This window comes from Petaurus breviceps, unplaced genomic scaffold (genome assembly GCF_028583685.1).
Source record: "Petaurus breviceps papuanus isolate PSGF00001 unplaced genomic scaffold, PetGlider_PUasm1.0 189, whole genome shotgun sequence".
Taxonomy (NCBI): Eukaryota; Metazoa; Chordata; class Mammalia; order Diprotodontia; family Petauridae; genus Petaurus; species Petaurus breviceps.
The window spans coordinates 35,964,464-35,983,615 of record NW_027185809.1 but is presented as its reverse complement, the minus strand read 5'-3'; the positions used below and the strand labels follow the sequence as shown (position 1 = coordinate 35,983,615).

General features: G+C 42.4%; 1 protein-coding gene across 3 annotated transcripts in view; it reads right to left on the bottom strand.

The window, feature by feature from the left end:
• Positions 1 to 2,412: 2,412 nt before the first annotated feature.
• The window catches only part of TMEM63C (transmembrane protein 63C), a 119,018-nt gene continuing 102,278 nt past the window's right edge, over positions 2,413 to 19,152 (bottom strand). For 2 of the 3 annotated variants that reach the window (XM_069092288.1, XM_069092287.1), the window contains exons 18-25: positions 16,251 to 16,337; positions 14,620 to 14,685; positions 13,425 to 13,587; positions 12,996 to 13,101; positions 10,827 to 10,994; positions 9,213 to 9,325; positions 8,436 to 8,510; positions 2,413 to 3,593 (exon numbers count right to left, since the gene is read on the bottom strand). In XM_069092288.1, the coding sequence (XP_068948389.1) occupies positions 3,390 to 3,593; positions 8,436 to 8,510; positions 9,213 to 9,325; positions 10,827 to 10,994; positions 12,996 to 13,101; positions 13,425 to 13,587; positions 14,620 to 14,685; positions 16,251 to 16,337 (982 nt within the window). In that variant the 3' untranslated portion in view covers positions 2,413 to 3,389. The remainder of the gene's footprint in view (positions 3,594 to 8,435; positions 8,511 to 9,212; positions 9,326 to 10,826; positions 10,995 to 12,995; positions 13,102 to 13,424; positions 13,588 to 14,619; positions 14,686 to 16,250; positions 16,338 to 19,152) is intronic. The other variant, XM_069092289.1, reaches the window with a different exon arrangement.

Genomic DNA, 19,152 nt, shown 5'->3' with positions numbered 1-19,152 from the left:
AAGTCTGTTTAAGGACAGAGTCCAGACATAGTTTCCACCCTCCCCTCACCAGAAGAATACTCAATTCTCCCAAAGGAGTAAATGTGGGGCATCACATTCCAAGTGACTTAAATGTGTGCATAGTTTGGATGGGTAGGTGGTCAGGTTGTTGAATTGATGTAGGGATGGATTGTGGGTGAATGAATATAGTTGTTAAGATGTGGAATAGATGTGGGGGGTATGTGTGTTTTTAGAATGTGGAATAAAGGGGTTGGGGCAGTTAGGGTGTGCTATCCTACGTGGAATAGATACAATTAAGATGTTAAGATATAACATGGAAGGAAAAGTTAGGGCATGAAGAGTATCAGTGAGCAAGAAGATAGGATGCATGTATCTATAGGAGCGACTGGGAGGTGTCCCTTGGGTGGATAGGGGACATAGGGGACAAAAAGGGAGTGTGATAGGAAGGAAGGCTGATGACTAGGTTTGTGTCTGCATTATGTAGAATGACTTTGAAGGGAAGAAAGACCGTTTGGCTATATATACAGTCCAAGGAAGGGAGACAAATTACACTTGAGTCCCCAGATCTCCCCATTACTTTCCCCCTTTAGACTTCATCAAATCTGTTATCTAGATGTTGATGAAGGTGGGACTAAATCCCAGCCCCAGCGGTGTTTGCACCTGGTAGCCCTGTTCATTTACCAGATGGATTGGAATCAACTCCACTTGCGTTGAACATAAAGTAAACCTGGATTTCCTCCCCTCACTCTCAAGGTCCCTTCCTGGGGGATACAGATGAAGGTGCAATGAATGAATGAAACTAAGGTAGAATGCAGGTAACAAATGGGAGTGTGCATAAGAAATGAGGATCCCTGGCTACCTTCTGGGTGTGCTGCTGATCCAGCTGATCTGGGCTCCCAAACTCTGTGGTATAAACCTGTGCAAAGCCTGAGGAGGCCAGAGAGCACTGGGCCTGGGTCCCCCAGGCTGCTCTGCAATGGAAAGGATCCTTCCTTTCCCCACCATTAGCTATTTTAAAAGAGGAAAAAAATTAAGCCCTTTGGCTTAGTTTTCACTGTTAGGGATTGAGTAAATTATAATCTCTCCCAATCTGCTCCTTTTTCCTGGCCTTGTTCCTTCAGTATAACCCAGTTCCACTCTGGGATAAGGTTCCTCCTCTCTTTCCCCAATCTCTTCATTTCTAGCACCACCTGGTCAACCCAAAGGATAGGCTAATGGACTTTTTTTTCATCACCAGATCTCCAGAATGGGATTGGGTGTATGAGTGCACGTGTGTATTGTATCTGTAATAGGATATTTCCTTGCAGTAGAAACTGGTGTGTCTGCCACTGATAGCACCCCTCTTAGACCTGAGAATTTCCAAATACTAAGAAACTGGCAAGAAAACTCTGCAAGCTGTGTCATTGAGTGAACGTCATTCAGGTCTCCTAGAGAGAGTATCCTATTCCAACTTTTTCTCTCCCTCAACAGGGAAGCATTAGGATCAGAGTTCAGGAACAAACAGGTCCACTCTCCTTGGCTCATTCCCAAGCTCTGACTACAACACCAAAGGTACCTTTTTATTTCCTATACAAACTGTTGGGCAGCACTGCCAAGGCCGATTACACGTGGCAGTCCATTATATCCCAGAGATGTCTGTAGACAGTAGAAGCGACAGCTCTAAATGCCGATTCCCCACAGCCCTCCTCTTGCCCCTTCCTTCAGACTTTGAATTGATTTAGCCCCAAGAAGAGAGCAGCATTAACAATAGAGGAAGCCCATCCTGGGGCATAGATGGTGCAGCATGACTTCAGAGAATAGGCGTTCGCTGTCCAAGTTGGATGATGGCTTCCCATCCATCATTCTAGGCTTCCTACTGCTGGGAACTGAGGGAGGCTGGAAGAAAAAGTAGCCAGTAGCTGTGTCTGGGCTGTGGGTCAACATGGGGGTGAAGGCAGAACTCCCCGACAAATAGGAAACTGTTTCCATCCCCTTTGGCATAGTAACACCTCACTTGGGTTTCCCTCCCAGACAAGACAGAGACTAGCAAAAGAAAGCTTGGAGAGACGATTGAACATAGGAAAGGTATGATGTCCTGTGTGGGGGACAGGGAGTTAGTCATCATCCTAGGGCCTGGGCAGGAACTTCTTACCATCAGCGGCTAGTCACTTTGGTCCTGTCCTGGACCAGAGGCACTCACCTGGCAGCTAGCAGGAAACATTTCACACAGCTGCCACCTTTACCCTGGAGGTCTGTTCTATTGGAACTGACCAAGATGACTAATTCCTGGGTAAATGTGAGATGGGACGGCCAATGCTTTACATCCTTCGATACTTTTGGGTGAATGCCTATTTCCTTCTCCTTTATCCTGCCTTATACCCCAATATCTATAAATGTTTGGAGGACTCTAACATCTTCTTGAGGATTCTATTCCTATTGACGCCTGCCCATATTTGGGCAGGTCATTGAGCATGGGGGCCAAGGTTCTCTTGTCTTCCCTCTCTTTTTCCTCTGCCTTACCTTATTTCAACTCTACTCTGCCCAGAGAAATCTAGTAAATGGCAGGAAAGAGGAAGAAGAGGAGTGGAGGCAAGACAGGTGACAACCCAAAAGAATTCCCTCAATGTAATCCTTGGCTCTGGCCATTCATACTATCTATAATTTCTGGCTAGGATGAGGCCTCAAGGGCCACAGGAATCCCTTCTCTTTAGGGAGAATATTTTTTCCTCATGAATTCTTATTTGGGGAAAACCTCTAACCCCAGGAATTTCGGGAGGCATTTGCCTCCACTTCTGGGGTGGGAGAGACTAAGGAGGCCCCCTTCTTAGGGCTGGCCAGCCCAGCCTATTCTCCTTGTCATCTCCAGTCATCCTTGATGACTGCCAGCCACAAAACTATAGAGATCTCTTTAGGTCTCCAGGGCAAGTAGGAATGCTGAAAGAATGGTCTGAGTGGCAGATCTTCCAAAAGGCAAATTGGAGAAGGGTTTTCAGAGGCTGCTGAGCAAAAGGACAGGGCACTTTTTTGGACCCCTGTCTCCTGCTCTTCCTTCTTCTCATCTGCTTTTAAGGAGGTACAAATATCATTTCCTAGGTTGGAGGCACTGGCTGCCCCTTCTGAGACATGGAGGTTGCTAGTACTTTCGAAAGGTCCAGGGGGCCAGACTTCATCTTCCACTGGATTCCCTTTCTAGCCAGTCCAGTATGACTGGGATCTCTCAACTTGCCAATGCCCAGGGATGGAGGCAGATTACAATTGGCAGCCTTAGAGGATTTGGGGGAGTGGGCGTGTGGGTTGAAAGGAAAGGGGAGATTGGATCTACCCTTCTGCTCCCTGCCATGTTCTTCTCTTGATGCTGGCATTCCACCTGGTGTGGGAGCACCTTTGGTGGTGGTGATGGGTGATCCTTATTAGTTGTGATCTTCTATTAATAGCCCTTCCTGGAACTCGCCCTCGGCAGTCTCCACTTCTGATGAAAAGCTCTGCGGCCCACTTTCCTCCTCTCTGTCCAAGGCATCCAGCTGGCTGCTCATGGTACCATAGGACTGACGACCCGGAGACGTGGCTGGAGTCAGGCTCATCTCCAGTTCCTGGAGCACCGGGGCCACATACAACTGGGCCCCCCCAGACAAGAAAAAGGAGAGAGAGTAGGAAGTCATATCCAGGTATAATTTATAGCTTCTTCCCAGTGTCCTAAACTCTCTTGCTCCATGCCCTAGTATATGGGGAGCTCTGTGAGCCTTCGTTCCCTCCCCCGCCCCCGACTTCCCCCAAAAGTAAGCCCCATTTATGTCACTCCTGTTCAGGGCTTTTAGGTTACTGCTTTTCTTACTGAAAACAGAAGGGGAGGTGGGATCCCATGGGAGCCATGGAAGAATTTAGGCTATGTCCACAACAACTGCGGCTTTAATTCCAAACAGCTATCCAGTAGGATTGTTACCAACAACTTAAGGGTACCTTTTGGTTGCCACCCCCACTCTGACTCTTAGTAAGCTGTGAATTCCTGGAGCTCAGGGACTTCAGAGTGTTTTTATCTCTGTCACCTTCTGAGAGGCAGCATAGTTAGTGGATAGAGAATTGGACGTTAAATCAGGAAGGCCTAGGTGAACCCCAGTGCTGTCTCTAACACATAGAGGTTGTGTGCCCCCTGGGCTGGCCACTTAAGTGCCTTAGACCAGAGGGTGTTCTCACTGCCCTAGGGGGAATGTAGCCTGTAAACCTCAAGAATTCTGCTGCCCAAACCAGATAAAAATGGAACTGGGAAATGTTTGATAAAATAAATAAAAATACAATAAAACAGATAATGTTAATCTGAGGGTTTTTTTTTTTGCTTTTTTTTTGGAGGAGGGAAGGCAGGGCAATTGGGGTTAAGTGACTTGCCCAAGGTCATCACACAGCTAGCAAGTGTTAAGTGTCTGAGGTTGGATTTGAACTTAGGTCCTCCTGACTCCAGGGCTGGTGCTCTATTCACTGCACCACCTAGCTGCCCCAATTTGAGGTTTTCTAAGTCAATATTTGGCCACAGTGATCTGTTTCTCTTTGAATATGACTCCCCTGCTCTAGGAAACTATAAGATTATAAATGACAAAGAAGGTACTGACCTGCTTTAATGGAGGTAGTTTCCTTACCTGGGTGTCCTCATACATTAATGAAATCATAGGTCCAGTACTTAATCCCTATCTGTAGCCCTTAGCACAGGGAACACAGCAGGTGCTTAGTGATTTTGTAGCATTGCCTAGAGCACTGAGAAGAATCACACAGCCAGGAGGTGTTAGAGGCAGCCCTCGAAGCAGGTCTTTGGGAACCTGAGACCGGTTTTCTATCCATTATGCCACACCTCCTCCCTACTTGCTTTGTTGATTTTTTTGTGTTGTGGGTCAAAGGGAGAAAAAGGCTGAGAATCACCACTCCAGGCTTTCCTCTCTTCTCCCAACCCTAAGTCTGACCTCTTCTATTTCTTAGCTCCCTTTTAGCCAGAGACCAGTACCAGCAGAGGGAACCCTAATGAGGCCAATGGGAAGAGAGCAAGCCTAATATCCTTATAGGAAGGAGGGAATTTTAAAAACTGGTTCCAGATGATCAGAGTATAGAAATGGTCTATGCTGCACACTGGATAGTACAGTTATCCTCATCACAGGGTTCGGGGCACAGCGACCTAGTAACATGGAAAATCCACTTAAAATTTTTTAGCCCTTCTTTTGTACTAGAGAAGGTCTGAATTTTTTTTTCTTTTATGAGGTATTGATATGACACCATACTATACATATATTTTGTGCATTTTTTGACTTTCTAAACTTTTTCTGCTAGCCTTCATATGTCATCTGCGGCTTCTGCAAGATTCCCCAAAATTTCCATTTAATTTTTTATGCCAACCCACAATATAATGAAACCACAATGGGAAAAGTCGTGATGGAAGGGATAACTATATTTCCATGGAACGTAGGGCTGTATTTGTGTGTGAAGTAAAAGTGACAACATTATCATACTTTACAATAGGAGGCACTGATTATAAAATTTCACTGGCACAAGGAATTCCTGGATGAGGTTGCACCCTTTACCAATGCAGATCAGCACCTTTTCTGTAATTTGTAGTCTTATATGGCACTAAGGGGTTAGATGACTTGTCTAGGGTCATACAGCTAGCATGTGTCAAAGGTGAGTGACTTGGACCCATATCATCTTGTCTTGAAGGCTGACTATATCTACTATGTCATCCACTGGAGGACAGTTTTATACAGTAAAGCAAATCATTAGAGGAGGTGTCAGGGGCAGAAACAATCTCAACCTATTTACAACCATAACAATAATAGCAGAAAAGCATTGGCATTAGAATGCTCCGGTGTTGAGTTGGAGATCTGTCTGCCAGCTTGCACGACTGCTCTCCAAATCTCAGGTTTCTCACTTGCTAAGTGGGTGTCATACTTTAACTTCCCCACTTGTATAATACTTACACACTTGGTGGCCCTGTACAAAACTACAGGAATGCTAGTTATCATTTGCTATTGCTGTTGTCTTCTTACAAAAAGTTAAGATGCCTATAAATACTTTCTTTTGTTTAAATGGTAGCTCTAATTATGACTTGTGAATATATATACATATATATTTGAACTTATTATAGCTGTGAACTCACATATATACACATGTTACATACATGCATACACATACACACATATATACATACTTACATAGACATACATATGTTATATATATGTATATATATGAACTTATATTACAGATGAACTTATCATAGCCAGGTGTGAATGTTGTAATGTTAATGGAATATGAAGATCTTCCCCGTCCATTAATAGGCCTACGTGACCATGTATGTTCAGCCATGGCTGTCTTGCTACTTTCACAGCTGTGACACATCCTGAGACACACAGAGCCCACTGGAGGAGGAACCTGCCTAAGGGAAGCTTGCTTAGGGGAGGCTTGCTTACAGGAAGGTTTTCACACCCTTTGCTACTACGTTAATTAGGTACTGAGTTGAGAGGGCTGTGAGCTCTGAGCCTATTAGTTGAAAATGATATATACTGGGAGGTTGGTATTTTACTTTGGGGGTTTGCTCATGAGAAGAATCTTTTGATTCCCTGGATGGGACTCTGAGTAGCTGTTTGTTAAGAACTCCCTCCCCCTGACTACTCAGAAGTTTGTGCTCTCTCCATCTGGTGGTGTATGTATGTGTTTGTATTACTTTGTTCAGACAGTAGGAGCCCTGCATCTCCATACTAAATTCTCTGCTTGTATTTTCTACTTATCTGGAATTGAAGTAAGATTGTTGACCCCTTTAAAAGTTGTCTTTTCTTTAGCAAAGCAGATCAAAGAATCTGTGCTAGAAGGCCATCCTGGGCAGGCTAGGGTGCTTGCTGCTACAAATGCTCAGCCATGTGGGAGAACGCATAAACACATGTGGGAAGCTTCCATAAGCTTAACTGAACTGAAACTGTCTTCATGTGTGTGACGTTTTAGTTCAACAGCAGTTTGTGGTTCAGGCATTAATAATAGCAACTATCCTGTATCAGAAAGCACTGCTGTCACTGAAAATGGAGTGGAAAGGGAAGTAATTTATTTACTTGGAATTATGAGGGCTGTTCATTCCTTTAAAGTCATTAGAAAGAATACCATCTGAACTTCATGGATTTAAGATTCATTATTAGTGGTTAAGAAGGCAGGTTGGGAGGCAGTGTGGCATAGTGGATAGAGAAATGGTCTCAGGATCTGAAAGACCTAGCTTCAAATCCTGCCTCTAACCCATCCTGGTTGTTATGATACTAGGCACGTCCCATCTCAGTGGTCTAGGTAATGGTAGTGGTCTTTTTTTTGGAGGGGGAAGGCAGGGCAATTGGGGTTAAGTGACTTGCTCAAGGTCACACAGCTAGTAAGTGTTAAGTGTCTGAGGGCAAATTTGAAGACAGGTCTTCCTGACTCCAGGGTGGGTGCTCTATTCACTGCACCACCTTGTGGCTCCTAGGCAACTTCTTTATGTGATAAGTTTCAGTAGTGGTAGAAGTGTCCATATATGGCACATCTCTATGCCAAATGAAATCATAGGCCTAGTCCCTATCCTCAATTAAAGGGTAATTTTAGCCAGCCTCCCTCCCTCTTGTTCCTTCTTTCTTTGGTTCCCCACATATGTTATTAACCCTTTATCAATATCCAGGATTCCTTCTTCTGAGACTAGTAGCTCAGAGTCCACTTTGAAATCTAGCCTTAGACTTAGCTGTGTGACTCTGGGCAAGTCACTTAACCTCTATTTTTCCTCAATTTCCTCATCTTCAAAATGGGAATAATGATAGCACCTACCTCCTAGGGTTATTGCAAAGATCAAATGAGGGAATTGTTGTAAAGGGTTTAGTACAGTGCCTGGCACATTGTAAGTGCTATATAAATGTTAGCTATTATTATTGCTATTATTATTTCGACTTGTTTTCTTCTTTCTGTTACAGAAGTTATTCTCTTAAGGCCTATGAATATTGAGTCCAATTTGCTACCTTCAGAATGATAGACATACCTTACCCTTTTGTTCAGACTTTGATTCTCTCCTTTCTGCTCTGTTCTCTGGCTCTCCAGCACCTGATCTCACTGGATGGTAGCTGATCTCACTTGAAGGGCAGCTCTTGATTTTACACGCTTTTTCTGAGGGGTAAGGGAACTTCTGTCTATATTTCCCCTGTTTCCAGTTTCTCAAGTCTCTGCCTCTAACCGCTAATCAGGTGCTTTTGGATTTTTTTCTCTATTTAACCACGATTGCCACGTGAGAGTCTCTCCCCTGAACCAATTCCTTGTCTGTTAGACGAAGGAAGTCCATGGGATCCCTCTCCCACCTCATTGGGCCTTGGCAATGATCCATTCATTGCCTTCCTCCCCCATGATTTTGACCCTACCTGTGCCTTACTCATCCTCACTCTAACCACCCCAACCTCATTCATATCCAAGGGGGCAGGGACATGACTCACATTGTACATGAAGATAGAGGAAGAAATACTTCTTCGGAGACTGAATTCACTGGAACCTGTATCTGACGGTTCTCCCTGTTGCAGAGAAATGAAGACAGTGGGGTTGAGAATATGAGGACCTCACTGCTCAGATCTGGTTGGGGTGTTTGGACTCCAATTGAGTGGCCCTCTTCTAGCCCTCAAACTTATCTTCTTAACTTATTACTCTAATTCAAAGTAGGAAGCATAGTTTGCAAACTGTTTCTGAAAAGGATGGCAGGGTTAGGTAAGCATCCTTTGATATGGGCTTCTTCTATTCTAAAGGACCATGATGGAGGGGAGCTAAGGGGAAAATAGAATTGGGGACCTGGAATTTCCTTTGGTAGCCTGGTGGGGAGGTATGAGAGATGGCTCCCAAAGTACCAACTTTCTCCTTCCCTTCTGGTTTCAGGATTGCGAAAATCTTGTATAGTTTGTATACTGTATACCCGTACAGTTTGTCCTCTGGATCATGAGGCTAAGAATCCCTACTTGAAACTTGGGTGAGCCAGAGGGGTTGTCAAACCCAAACGAACAGGACAGATATCTTTTGGTTTGGAGTTAGTGTCTCCAAACTTCACCCAACATACACGCATGAGGAGGGGAATAGGGGTGCAAAATCTTCTTCTTAGTGTTCTTCCAATCTTCAGTCCAGAATGACCCATTGCAACAATTTCTTAGGAACAAGGAAGGTCAGGAGGGGGTAAATGAGAGAGAGAGGCAGAATCCCAGGAGGGAAGAAGGGACCGCTGGGCTTACCTCAGATTCAGGCGGTTTCTTCCAAAACTTCCCAGAGCAAACACTAAAGAAGGAAGTCGCGATGGAAGCAATGAGGGTTATCAGGGTAAAGAGAGTGATGGGATGAAGGCTACCTACAAAGGGAGAGAGAACTATCATGGGGCTTATGCCCACAGAGAATCATCCTTCCCCTTAGCATCCCAACCCCTTCAATCTCCAAGACCACAATTCAGGTGCCATCTGAGAAGACAATATACCCAGCAGAAGCCTAGCCACAACCTCCAAATATTTCCAGAGTAACCCTAACCACTTGACATAAAATCTTCATGACTAGCACAGCACTGGGCACATGATAGGTGCTTATTAAATATTTGTTGACTGGTTAAACTGCCTTAGAACTTTGGAAGGGAATCTTCTCTTTGTCCTCCCAACCCTGAGGAGCCCAGTCTTCTTTCCTTGAATCTCTAGAGACAAAAGCAGACATCAGATTATTTTGCCATCCCACCTGACCAAAGTACACACCTTAAGTTTGGGATGTTGTATTTCAAGGTTTGTCTGCACTCAAAGGCACAAAAGATAATTTCTCCCTCTCCTCAAGTGGAACCTTCTTTATCTGAACCACCAAAATGTACCCTTTTGCTTATTTATCTACCGTGTTTCCCCGATAATAAGACACTGTCTTATTATATTTTTGGACAGAAAAACACCAGAGGACTTATTTTCAGGGGAGGGCTTATTTTAATGAACATTGACAGCAATTTTAATAAACAGGTAAATGTGAACAAAAAAATGTACCTTTATTCAATAAGCAAATCACTGGGGAAGAACAGGATGACGCGCTCACTGCTGCAGCTCTGATTGGATGCAGCTCGGAGCGCGGCGTGCGTTTCACCCGGGGGGGGGAGGGACGGTGCATACAGAGGGTACCGTAATGTAGCGTGTAGCACAGGGGATCACCTTCACTACAGTAGCAATCTCAATAGGGCTTATTTTCAGGGGAGGGCTTATTTTAGAGGAATCTTACACAGTAAGGCGAGGGCTTATTTTCGGGATAGGTCTTATTATCGGGGAAACACGGTAAGTGTTTTTTGTTTGTTTATTCAGCTCTTCATTTATCTACTCATTTGTTTATTGATCTATTTGTTTATATAGTAATTCCTTCAATTAAACTACATTTTTATTGATATCTTTTGGTTTTCTATCACTTAAATTTCTCCACCATCCTCCCAGAGAACCATTCCTTACAACAAAGAATTTCTCTCTTAAATCCTAACTCAGGACAACTTTCCTTTCCTATGTTCCAATCTATAAATACTGTCACCTATTCCGCTGATGTCATTCCACGCTTCCCCTGTTCTCTTCTGTGATCTAATAAACTCCTTGAGGAAAATAGCCTTGGGTAATCTTTGGGGGATACTCCCCAAGAGTCTAGAATATACATCTGGGCTTCACTCAGTGAAAGCATGTAGAACGTGTAGTAATTCAAGAACTATTCACCGAGCCCTCTACTCCCAACTAGCATTTCCCATGATCATAGAATTCACTGTGGGTACCTTAGGAGCCCAGCTATTCACAAAGTCAGAACACCTTAAGGATTGGGGATGGGACTGGTGAGAGAAGTGGGAATGGCCCTACCTAGACGGACAATGGAGAAGAAGAGCAGCCAGAACATAGAAAGGAGGGGCGCCAGGATCACCTGGTAAACTCCCACCATGTGGAAGTCTTCTTTAAGCTTGGTGGGGGCGTAGGAGTAATACAAGTTGTACTTATCAGTGATATGCTTCATACAGACATAAAGCAGTCCTGGAAGAGCAGCGGAGGAAGAACAGGAGGGAGAGAACCATTAAGAGGCAGCTCAGGCAGCCCAAGCCTACTTCCCTTCCCCCTTCCCTTGAACTCCTTCCCAAACACCCCAACTGAAGAAATCAAAACCAGGTCCCATTTAGAGGTGAAAACCCTTGACTTCCCTCAGGAGACAGCCTTGGCTGAACATTGATGCCTGGTGGTACTTTTTAGGGATAAACCTTCATTTTTAATATGGCTTTTCCTTTATTTTACTTTCTTTTTCAATTAATAAGCATTTTCTCTTCCAGTCTGCCCTCCCATTACCCCCCCACTGAAAAATAAAAACAAAGCCCTCATAATAAATGTGTCACAAAATAAAATAAATTTATGCATAGGACATGTTTAAAAATGTATATTTCATTTTTCATCTTGAGAATAGCCTTAATTTTTACCCTTTACATTTCTTCCAGGGAACAAGATTGCCCCTAGAATCCTTGATGTCAATGGGAATGTTTTTGGTCAACTAGGTGAAGGTCGTAACTTTAACCTCATCTCTGTTCTCTAAGGTGTTTCCATTGGGACAGAGACTATCACCATCCCCTCCCCCCACACTTGGGGATAATAGTGATGAATTCTTGAGACACTGGTGACTTTGGAATAAAATTTGGAATAACTGCAAGTGTGGATTTGGAATAAATTTGGATATGGGGACCAAGAAGTATAGGAAAGTGTGGTTCACCTGGACCTAAGTAAACCTCTAATTTCTGTGGTTTATACCATAATAATTTTGCTTAAGATTGATAATCCCCTTCTCTGGAGTCACTACTGACCAGCTGTCCATCCTTATTTCCTTCCCACCTCCTGACCTTGTTCCAGAGATCAGCCTGGATTTGGGAGGTAGGGGGAAATGATGGCAGATAGAAAAAGGAACAATGGTACTAATATCTCTCAAGTCCCTGGAGGCAAAAACAGGTAGGAAAATGGGAAAAGTGGCTTAATTAACAGACCAGGGGAGCACACGCCCTCTCTTCTGGCCTACTGAGAGAAGACAAAAAAAGGAAGGGAAAGGATGTGAAGCAGTGAGAGAGAGAAGGAATAGACTAGAGCAGGGGTTGTCTACCTCGGATCCAACTTTTTTCTTTCTTTTTAAAAAATAATTTCTTAATTGTATTTCAACATAGTTGGCTCCTTGGTAATTCTTTGTATTTTATTTTTAAAAACATTATTCTGAGGGGCAGTCCACAGTGCCTTTTGCTGACTGGACTGCTTGCTGAAGGGACCCATGACACAAAAGGTTAAAAACCTATGGACAAGAGAAATAGATTTAGAAGTGAGAGATAGAGAAAAGGAGACAGATGAGGAATCTAAGCAAGTGAAATCAGGTTTTATGGTGTTTCCATCAGTTTCCATCATGGTAGACACACCCAAACCATGTCTATCCAGATAGACACAAGGTTGGAGGTGAGATTGGGAGAACTATGGAGAGTTGTGACTTTCTGGTTAGCCACTCAGAAGAAATGGAATGGAATTAAAGCCAGATGTCATTCCATTTTGTTCTGCTCTCTCTTTCTCTAGGTCAGCTACTTCCTTTTTTTTTTTTTGAGGAAGAGAAGGCAAGGCAATTGCAGTTAAGTGACTTGCTCAAGGTCACACAGCTAGTTAAGTGTCAAGTGTCTGAGGCTGACCAGGTCAGCTTCTGAGGAAAAAGGTTGCTGTTGAGGACTGGAAGACAGAGGTTGGATAAGACTATTTCTATTTGAAAACTGGTCAGGTTGCTGGTGCGAGGTAAATTTATACTTTCAGAACTCATTCAGATTTGGGAGATAGAACTAATGATTAGTCCCAAGCTTCACTTTAGCCCCTTATGATGTCACTTAAGATGCTACCAGTCCCTAGAAATACCATCTCAAGTCCTTGCATTGTGAGAATTGGTTATTTTGGTTAATCAGAGACACCTTAGAGGAATCTAGAGGCAGAGTTAGGGGTTGAATTCCCACATCCCTCAGGAGGAGAACTTACCAAATGGGACAATGATGGGGCAGGTGATGCTATATGCCATCACAACACTGATGACACAAGAAATCCAGGAATATTCCCGTCCATACTCGAAATCTCTAACTTGGCTCTAAAATAGAAAGGTTGGCATCTCATTCGCCGGTAGGCCTTTGGATTTTCTCCACTCTGGCTGCTTCTCTTCCTCTTTCACCCTGCCTTTTAGATCCTCGGCCCTAGATACAGCTCTCCCAAGAGAGCTGTCCCATGGCCTCACGCACCACCTTTGTACCTGCCTGGCTCATCACCCCTTCTTCGGAGGCCCTCAGCTGCTTTCTCAGTGTCTTCATCAGGGTAATGAAGGCAAGCTACGATCTTCATGCAAGAAAGGCAGAAACAGAGGCTGCTTGCACTGTTGGGGGTGGGAATGGGGACTGGGAGGCAGAGGTCTCTTACCTGTCTGATGTTCATTCGTTCAGCTTCGGACTTGGAGAAGATGAGACGTATGATGTAGTAGAGAAGGGACTCCACACGCAGCAGTTCACTGCCCATGCCAATCAGACTGGAGGTGATGACATAGTTAACAAAGAAGGCCCCCTTGTCAGGAAGGAACACACACCTGCAGGGCCCAGAAATCAGGATGGCGAGGGGGGTGGTGGTGAGAGAGGGCACAGGAAGAGAAGAAGGGAAGCAAGGGGAGAGGAGGGAGAAGAAGAAAAATGGAAAGTGAGGTAAAAGTCAAGATCAATACAGGAAAAGAAAGAGAAAAAATAGAAGAGGTAAAAAAAGAGGGGAACACAGAAAGTCAGGAAGAGGAGAAAAAGTATTATATAAATGTATTCCCCACACAATGAAGGAAGGAAAGAAAGAAATAAAGAAGGAAGGAAAACATTATGCACCTACTATGCGTTAGGCACCATGCCAAGAACTTTATAAATATTATCTCTGATCCTCACAACCTCCTCAGCACTCTCAGATGCCCTTCCCCTCTGACTGGAGGGCTGGAGGGTAGAGGAATAAATTCTCCCCAAAGCCTCCCTTTACAGAGGGCTCAGAATTTTCCAGCTTACTTCATTCCCCATCTACTACTCCACTGGAGCAGTTCCATAAATATCACACTCCCGGGGCTGCCCCCTGCCCCCTCCCCAGCCCCTGGAGGGCAGAAACTGTCTTTCTTCATCTTATTTTTATTTCCAGTGCTGAGTACATAGTAGGCACTTTATAAATGTTTATTGATTATGAGACTATGACAATAGTCCTAGGAGATGGATGCTATTATAATCCCCACTTTATAGCTGAGGAAACTGAGAAAGAGAGAAGTTAATTGACTAGCCCAGGGTCACAATTAGTGACTGACGGTAAATGTCTGAGGCAGGATTTGACCTCAGGTCTTCCCAACTTCAGTCCAGTATTCAATCCACCGAGCCCTGTAGCTACTGAGGTGAAAAAGTGGCTCCTTGTGAATGTGGCAGCTGGAGGAAGGGCAAGGACATGTTCTCCTACCATTGTACATACATGTGCAAACAAAGTGTTTACAAACATGTAGCCTTGGGGGGATGAACACACACATTCAACATGATATACCAATAGTGTACACCTACAAATACACACATGGTAGACACGCCAAAAAGCAATGGCTGTGAGTACTCACTGGAACTTCAGTTCTGCATGGTCCAAAAAGGCGCTGTCAAAGAGCCATCGGAAGAAAAGATCCAAACTTGCAGGAAGAAGGGAAACAGAAAATGAGCAGTAAATCAGATATCCCATTTTCCTCTGACTACTCCTGTTTCTCCACAGCCTCTGGTTCTCAGCTCTTCTTTGTGTTAGAATCCCAGTGATTCCACTAGGAACATCTCTGCAATATCCCCAAACACACCAAATTCCTTTCCAAGTCCATTTCTCTCTGCTCTTCCTCTTCTACTGCCTCCACTCCAGGTCATCCAGACCAATTTACCTACCTAATGTGGGGATCACTTATGCAACATCTCTCTCTGAAAAGCAGGTAGTAGTCTCTCTTTATTGGCCTCCCATAAGGGGAATAGCCCAGCCTTGAAGCAAAAAGAAAATGTAAGTTCAAGTCCAGAATTTAATACATACTGGCTGTGTCATCCCAGACACATCTTAACCACTCAGTCTCTAGACAACTGCCTAAGATTTCAAGTTGCAAAGAATGTGTCAACCTGCATTGGTAGGGGGAATTTCCTCACAGGGGAGTTCTTTTACCAATGAAATCATAGATTAAATCTAATCCCTAAATAATTTTTCTGGAAGTTCTTTTTTATATTGAATTGAAATCGGTTTCCTGTAAATTTTATTAATCTTTTTCCTCTTGAAATTTTTTTTGGTATCTTACAAGTCTTTTTTAAAAAAAACCTTTGACTCAACAAACACCAAATAAAATGAATGTTCCTCCTCCTCCTTCTACTTCTTCTTTCCTACCCTTGTTTCCCCTCTCCTTTCCACCCCCACCCCATTAGAAAAATAAACCCTTATAACAACCCTTATAACAAATATAATTAACCAAGTAAAGTAAATTTGCCCAATGATCCTGACCAAAAACTTATTTATTTAAGAGATAAATCTTGAGTCCACAACCTTTCTTCTATCAGGATGTGAGTAATAGGTTTCATCATTGATGAACTTACTGATGAACATCATTGATAATTGTGGATTCCTGACGGAATTTCAAAGAATATCTACCATTCTTTTCATATTATGAAAATAATATTTTCATATTATTATAGCTATACAAAGAGTTGAAGATGGGAACCATATTCCTTTGAAATCTTTTCTCCAGGCACAACAAGGTTAGTTCCCTTAATCTTTGTATGGCAAGGTTGAGTACCCTTTACTTACTAGTTATTACCCTTAAATATAATCCCAAGTTAAATGTCAATGTACCATGCTAAATATGGTACTCACAATTTGAAACCATTACTTGGGATGTGATTTGTTCCAGGATTATCATGTGCCTTGTTCTGGGCACTCAGTACATTTTATTAGTGTACCCTAAGGAAGCATTAAGCTGTGTTTTTTTTTTTAGCATGGTTATATGACTGTTGACAAATGTATATGTCTCCCTAAATAAGATTATAAATTCCCTAAAACCAATACTTTATAACTCCCACAGCATCAGAAACTGTACTGGGAACATAGTAGGTTCCAATAAAGACTGGTTGAATTGAATTATAGTATTTGCATCCCTTTGTTGGGCAGGGAGATGGATGACTCAGGTAAGGGACCATTTAAGGGAATGAAGATGGCTGGATGTGCTCTGCCTACCTGGTCAGGCCCAATGACGGCAAGATGATCACCATGAACACTAGAAAGAAGTAACACTTATATACTGTGAACAGATTTCGGTGTGACCTAGGGGACAAAAAGAGGGAAATATTCAGTGATGAGAAAGAAGCAAAGAGAGTCAAAGAGACTAAAATTTTGCACAATCTAAAAAGAAATATCGGAGGAATTGACATCACGACTGAAGTCTTAAATTACCATAGGACCTTAAGCTCCAATGTCTTTTTCTTAAATCCATACTCATAGGTAGCAACATGTAATGATAATATTCTACTGGGCTAGTCTGGACCTTTCAAAGGATGCTCATGTTTTCTCATAGGGAATATTATCTACAGGGACAGCAAGCTAGAGGGATGATTTGGGAGAAATTATCTATTGTCCTTCCAACAGAAACACAACAGGCTATGGGTATGGAATGCTGCATATAACATCATATATGACTGATATGTCCATTTGTTTTGTTTAACTTTTATTACAAGGAAGGATTATGTATAGTGGAGGAAGCAGGTTACTAGAAAGTGGGGGTGATATAAAAAGAATTTATAGCATCAATATTACTTAAAATAGTTTCTTTTGAACTTTAAACTAGTGTATAAAGTGGGAGAGAAGAAAAAATAGTGTTTTGATTTTATCTCCCACTTCTGATCAGGTACCAAATTCTTTTTATCACCTGATTTCCACATCCAGTAATCTACTCTTTGTTCCCCCACTAAAATGGTAACCAAGAAAGTCACATAAGCTCTCTCAGACTCAGCTTCCTCATCTGTAAAATGGAGATAATAATAGCATCTACCTCATTCACAGTAGGTAAACTATATACAAAGGGCGAATGAATTAACCTTGTTGTGCCTGGCAAAAAGACTTAGAAGGAACATGGTTTCCATCTTCAACTATCTCATCACACATGTTATGATGGTGAGATGAGGTTGTTGTGGCAATGGAATATGTACAGTGTTTTGCAAGCCTTAAAGCACTATATAAATGTTAACTATGATTGTTATAATTATTACTATTATTATAGAGAGAGGGGATAAATGTAGTTCCAGCAGGGCATCTTCTTACCTAGGACTAAGGCAAAACAAGACGATGGCTGAAAAATAAGATCAGAGTCATGGGATATAGGTTTACACAGTCAAAGTGGAAGACCAAGGTCAGAATTGGGAGATTAACAACAACAAGAATAAATGAGAGGGTGGAACTGAATGGCCCCTGAGGGCTCTACCAGCTTTGTATCTGGTGTCCTAAGATACGATGAATTTGCTAGTGATTTGAAGTTTACAAAGGACTTTATATTTGTTGTTGTGGTTTAGTCATTTTAGTTGTTTCTGACTCTTAGTGACCCTGTTTGGGGTTTTCTTGGCAGAGGTATTGGAGTGGTTTGCCATTTCTTTCTCCAGTTCATTTTACAGATGAGGAAACTGAGGCAGATAAGAAGCATCTTCTCGACTCTAGGCCTGGTGCTTTGTCCACCGTGCCATCTAGCTGTTTACATGTATGTATGTATTACATATATCATCTCATTTGAGCTTTATAGTCACTGTGTGATAGGTTACCTAAGCATTATCTCTACTTGACAGTTTGGAGAAACTGATACTCAGAAAGTTGACGTGACTTGGTCACGGTTGTCCCACAGGCTGCTAAGTGTGAATGTGGCATGTAAATACAAGTTTTCCTGACTCCAAGTCTGGCACTCAGACAACTAAAGCACACTGAATCAGCATGGCTCAGGTTAAGGAGGGAATGATGGGAAAAACATTCCATTTTCTCCCAACCCTCTCAAATCCTTCTTTAAAGCCTTCCTTCTTCCCACATGTACAAAAATATCTATAGCAGCTCTTTTTGTGGTGACCAAGAATTGGAAGTTGAGGGGATGTCCACCAATTGGGGAATGGCTGAACAAGTTGTATTATATGAATGTAATGGAATACTATTGTTCCATAAGAAATGATGAACAGGTGGACTTCAGAAAAACCTGGAAAGACTTACATGAACTGATGCTGAGTGAAGTGAGCAGAACCAGGAGAACATTGTACATAGTAACAGCAACCTTGTGCGATGACCAACTTTGATAGACTTACCTCTTCTTTGCAGTGCAAGGATCTAAAACAACTCCAAAAGACTCATGATGGAAAATGCTGTCCACATCCAGAAAAAGAACTATGGAGTCTGAATGCAGATCAAAGGATACTATTTGCTCTTTTTTGTTTGTTTGTTTCTTCTTTCTCAGAGGCCTCCCATTGGTTCTAATTACTCTTTACAACATGACTAATGTGAAAATATGTTTAATATGAATATATATATGTAAAGTCTATATTAGATTGCATGCCATCCTGGAGTGGGGGGAAAGGAGAGAGGGGAAGAAAATTTGGAACTCACAATCTTATGGAAGTGAATGTTGAAAATTAAAATAAATAAAATAAAAACAAAGAGATATAAAACAAAAAGGAAAAGGACTTATACATACAAAAATATTTATAGCAGCTCTCTTAGTGGTGGCAAAAATCGGAAGTTGAGGGAATATCTCTCAACTGGAGAATGACTCATCCAATTTGGTATATGATTGTGAAGGAATACTATTGCGCTACAAGAAATGACAAGCAGGATGCTCTTGGGAAAACTTGGAAAGACTTGTATGAACTGATGCAAAGTGAAATGAGCAGAACCAAAAGAACATTATACACAGTAATAGCAATATTGTATGATGATTAGCTGGGAATGATTTAGCTATTCTCAGCAAGACAATAAACCAAGACAATTCCAAAGAATTTATGATGAAAAAATGCTATCCACACCCAGAGAAGGAAGTGATAGAATCTGAATGAAGATCAGAGCTTACTTTTTTTTAACTTTATTTTTCTTGGGGTTTTTTTTTTTGGTTTGTATT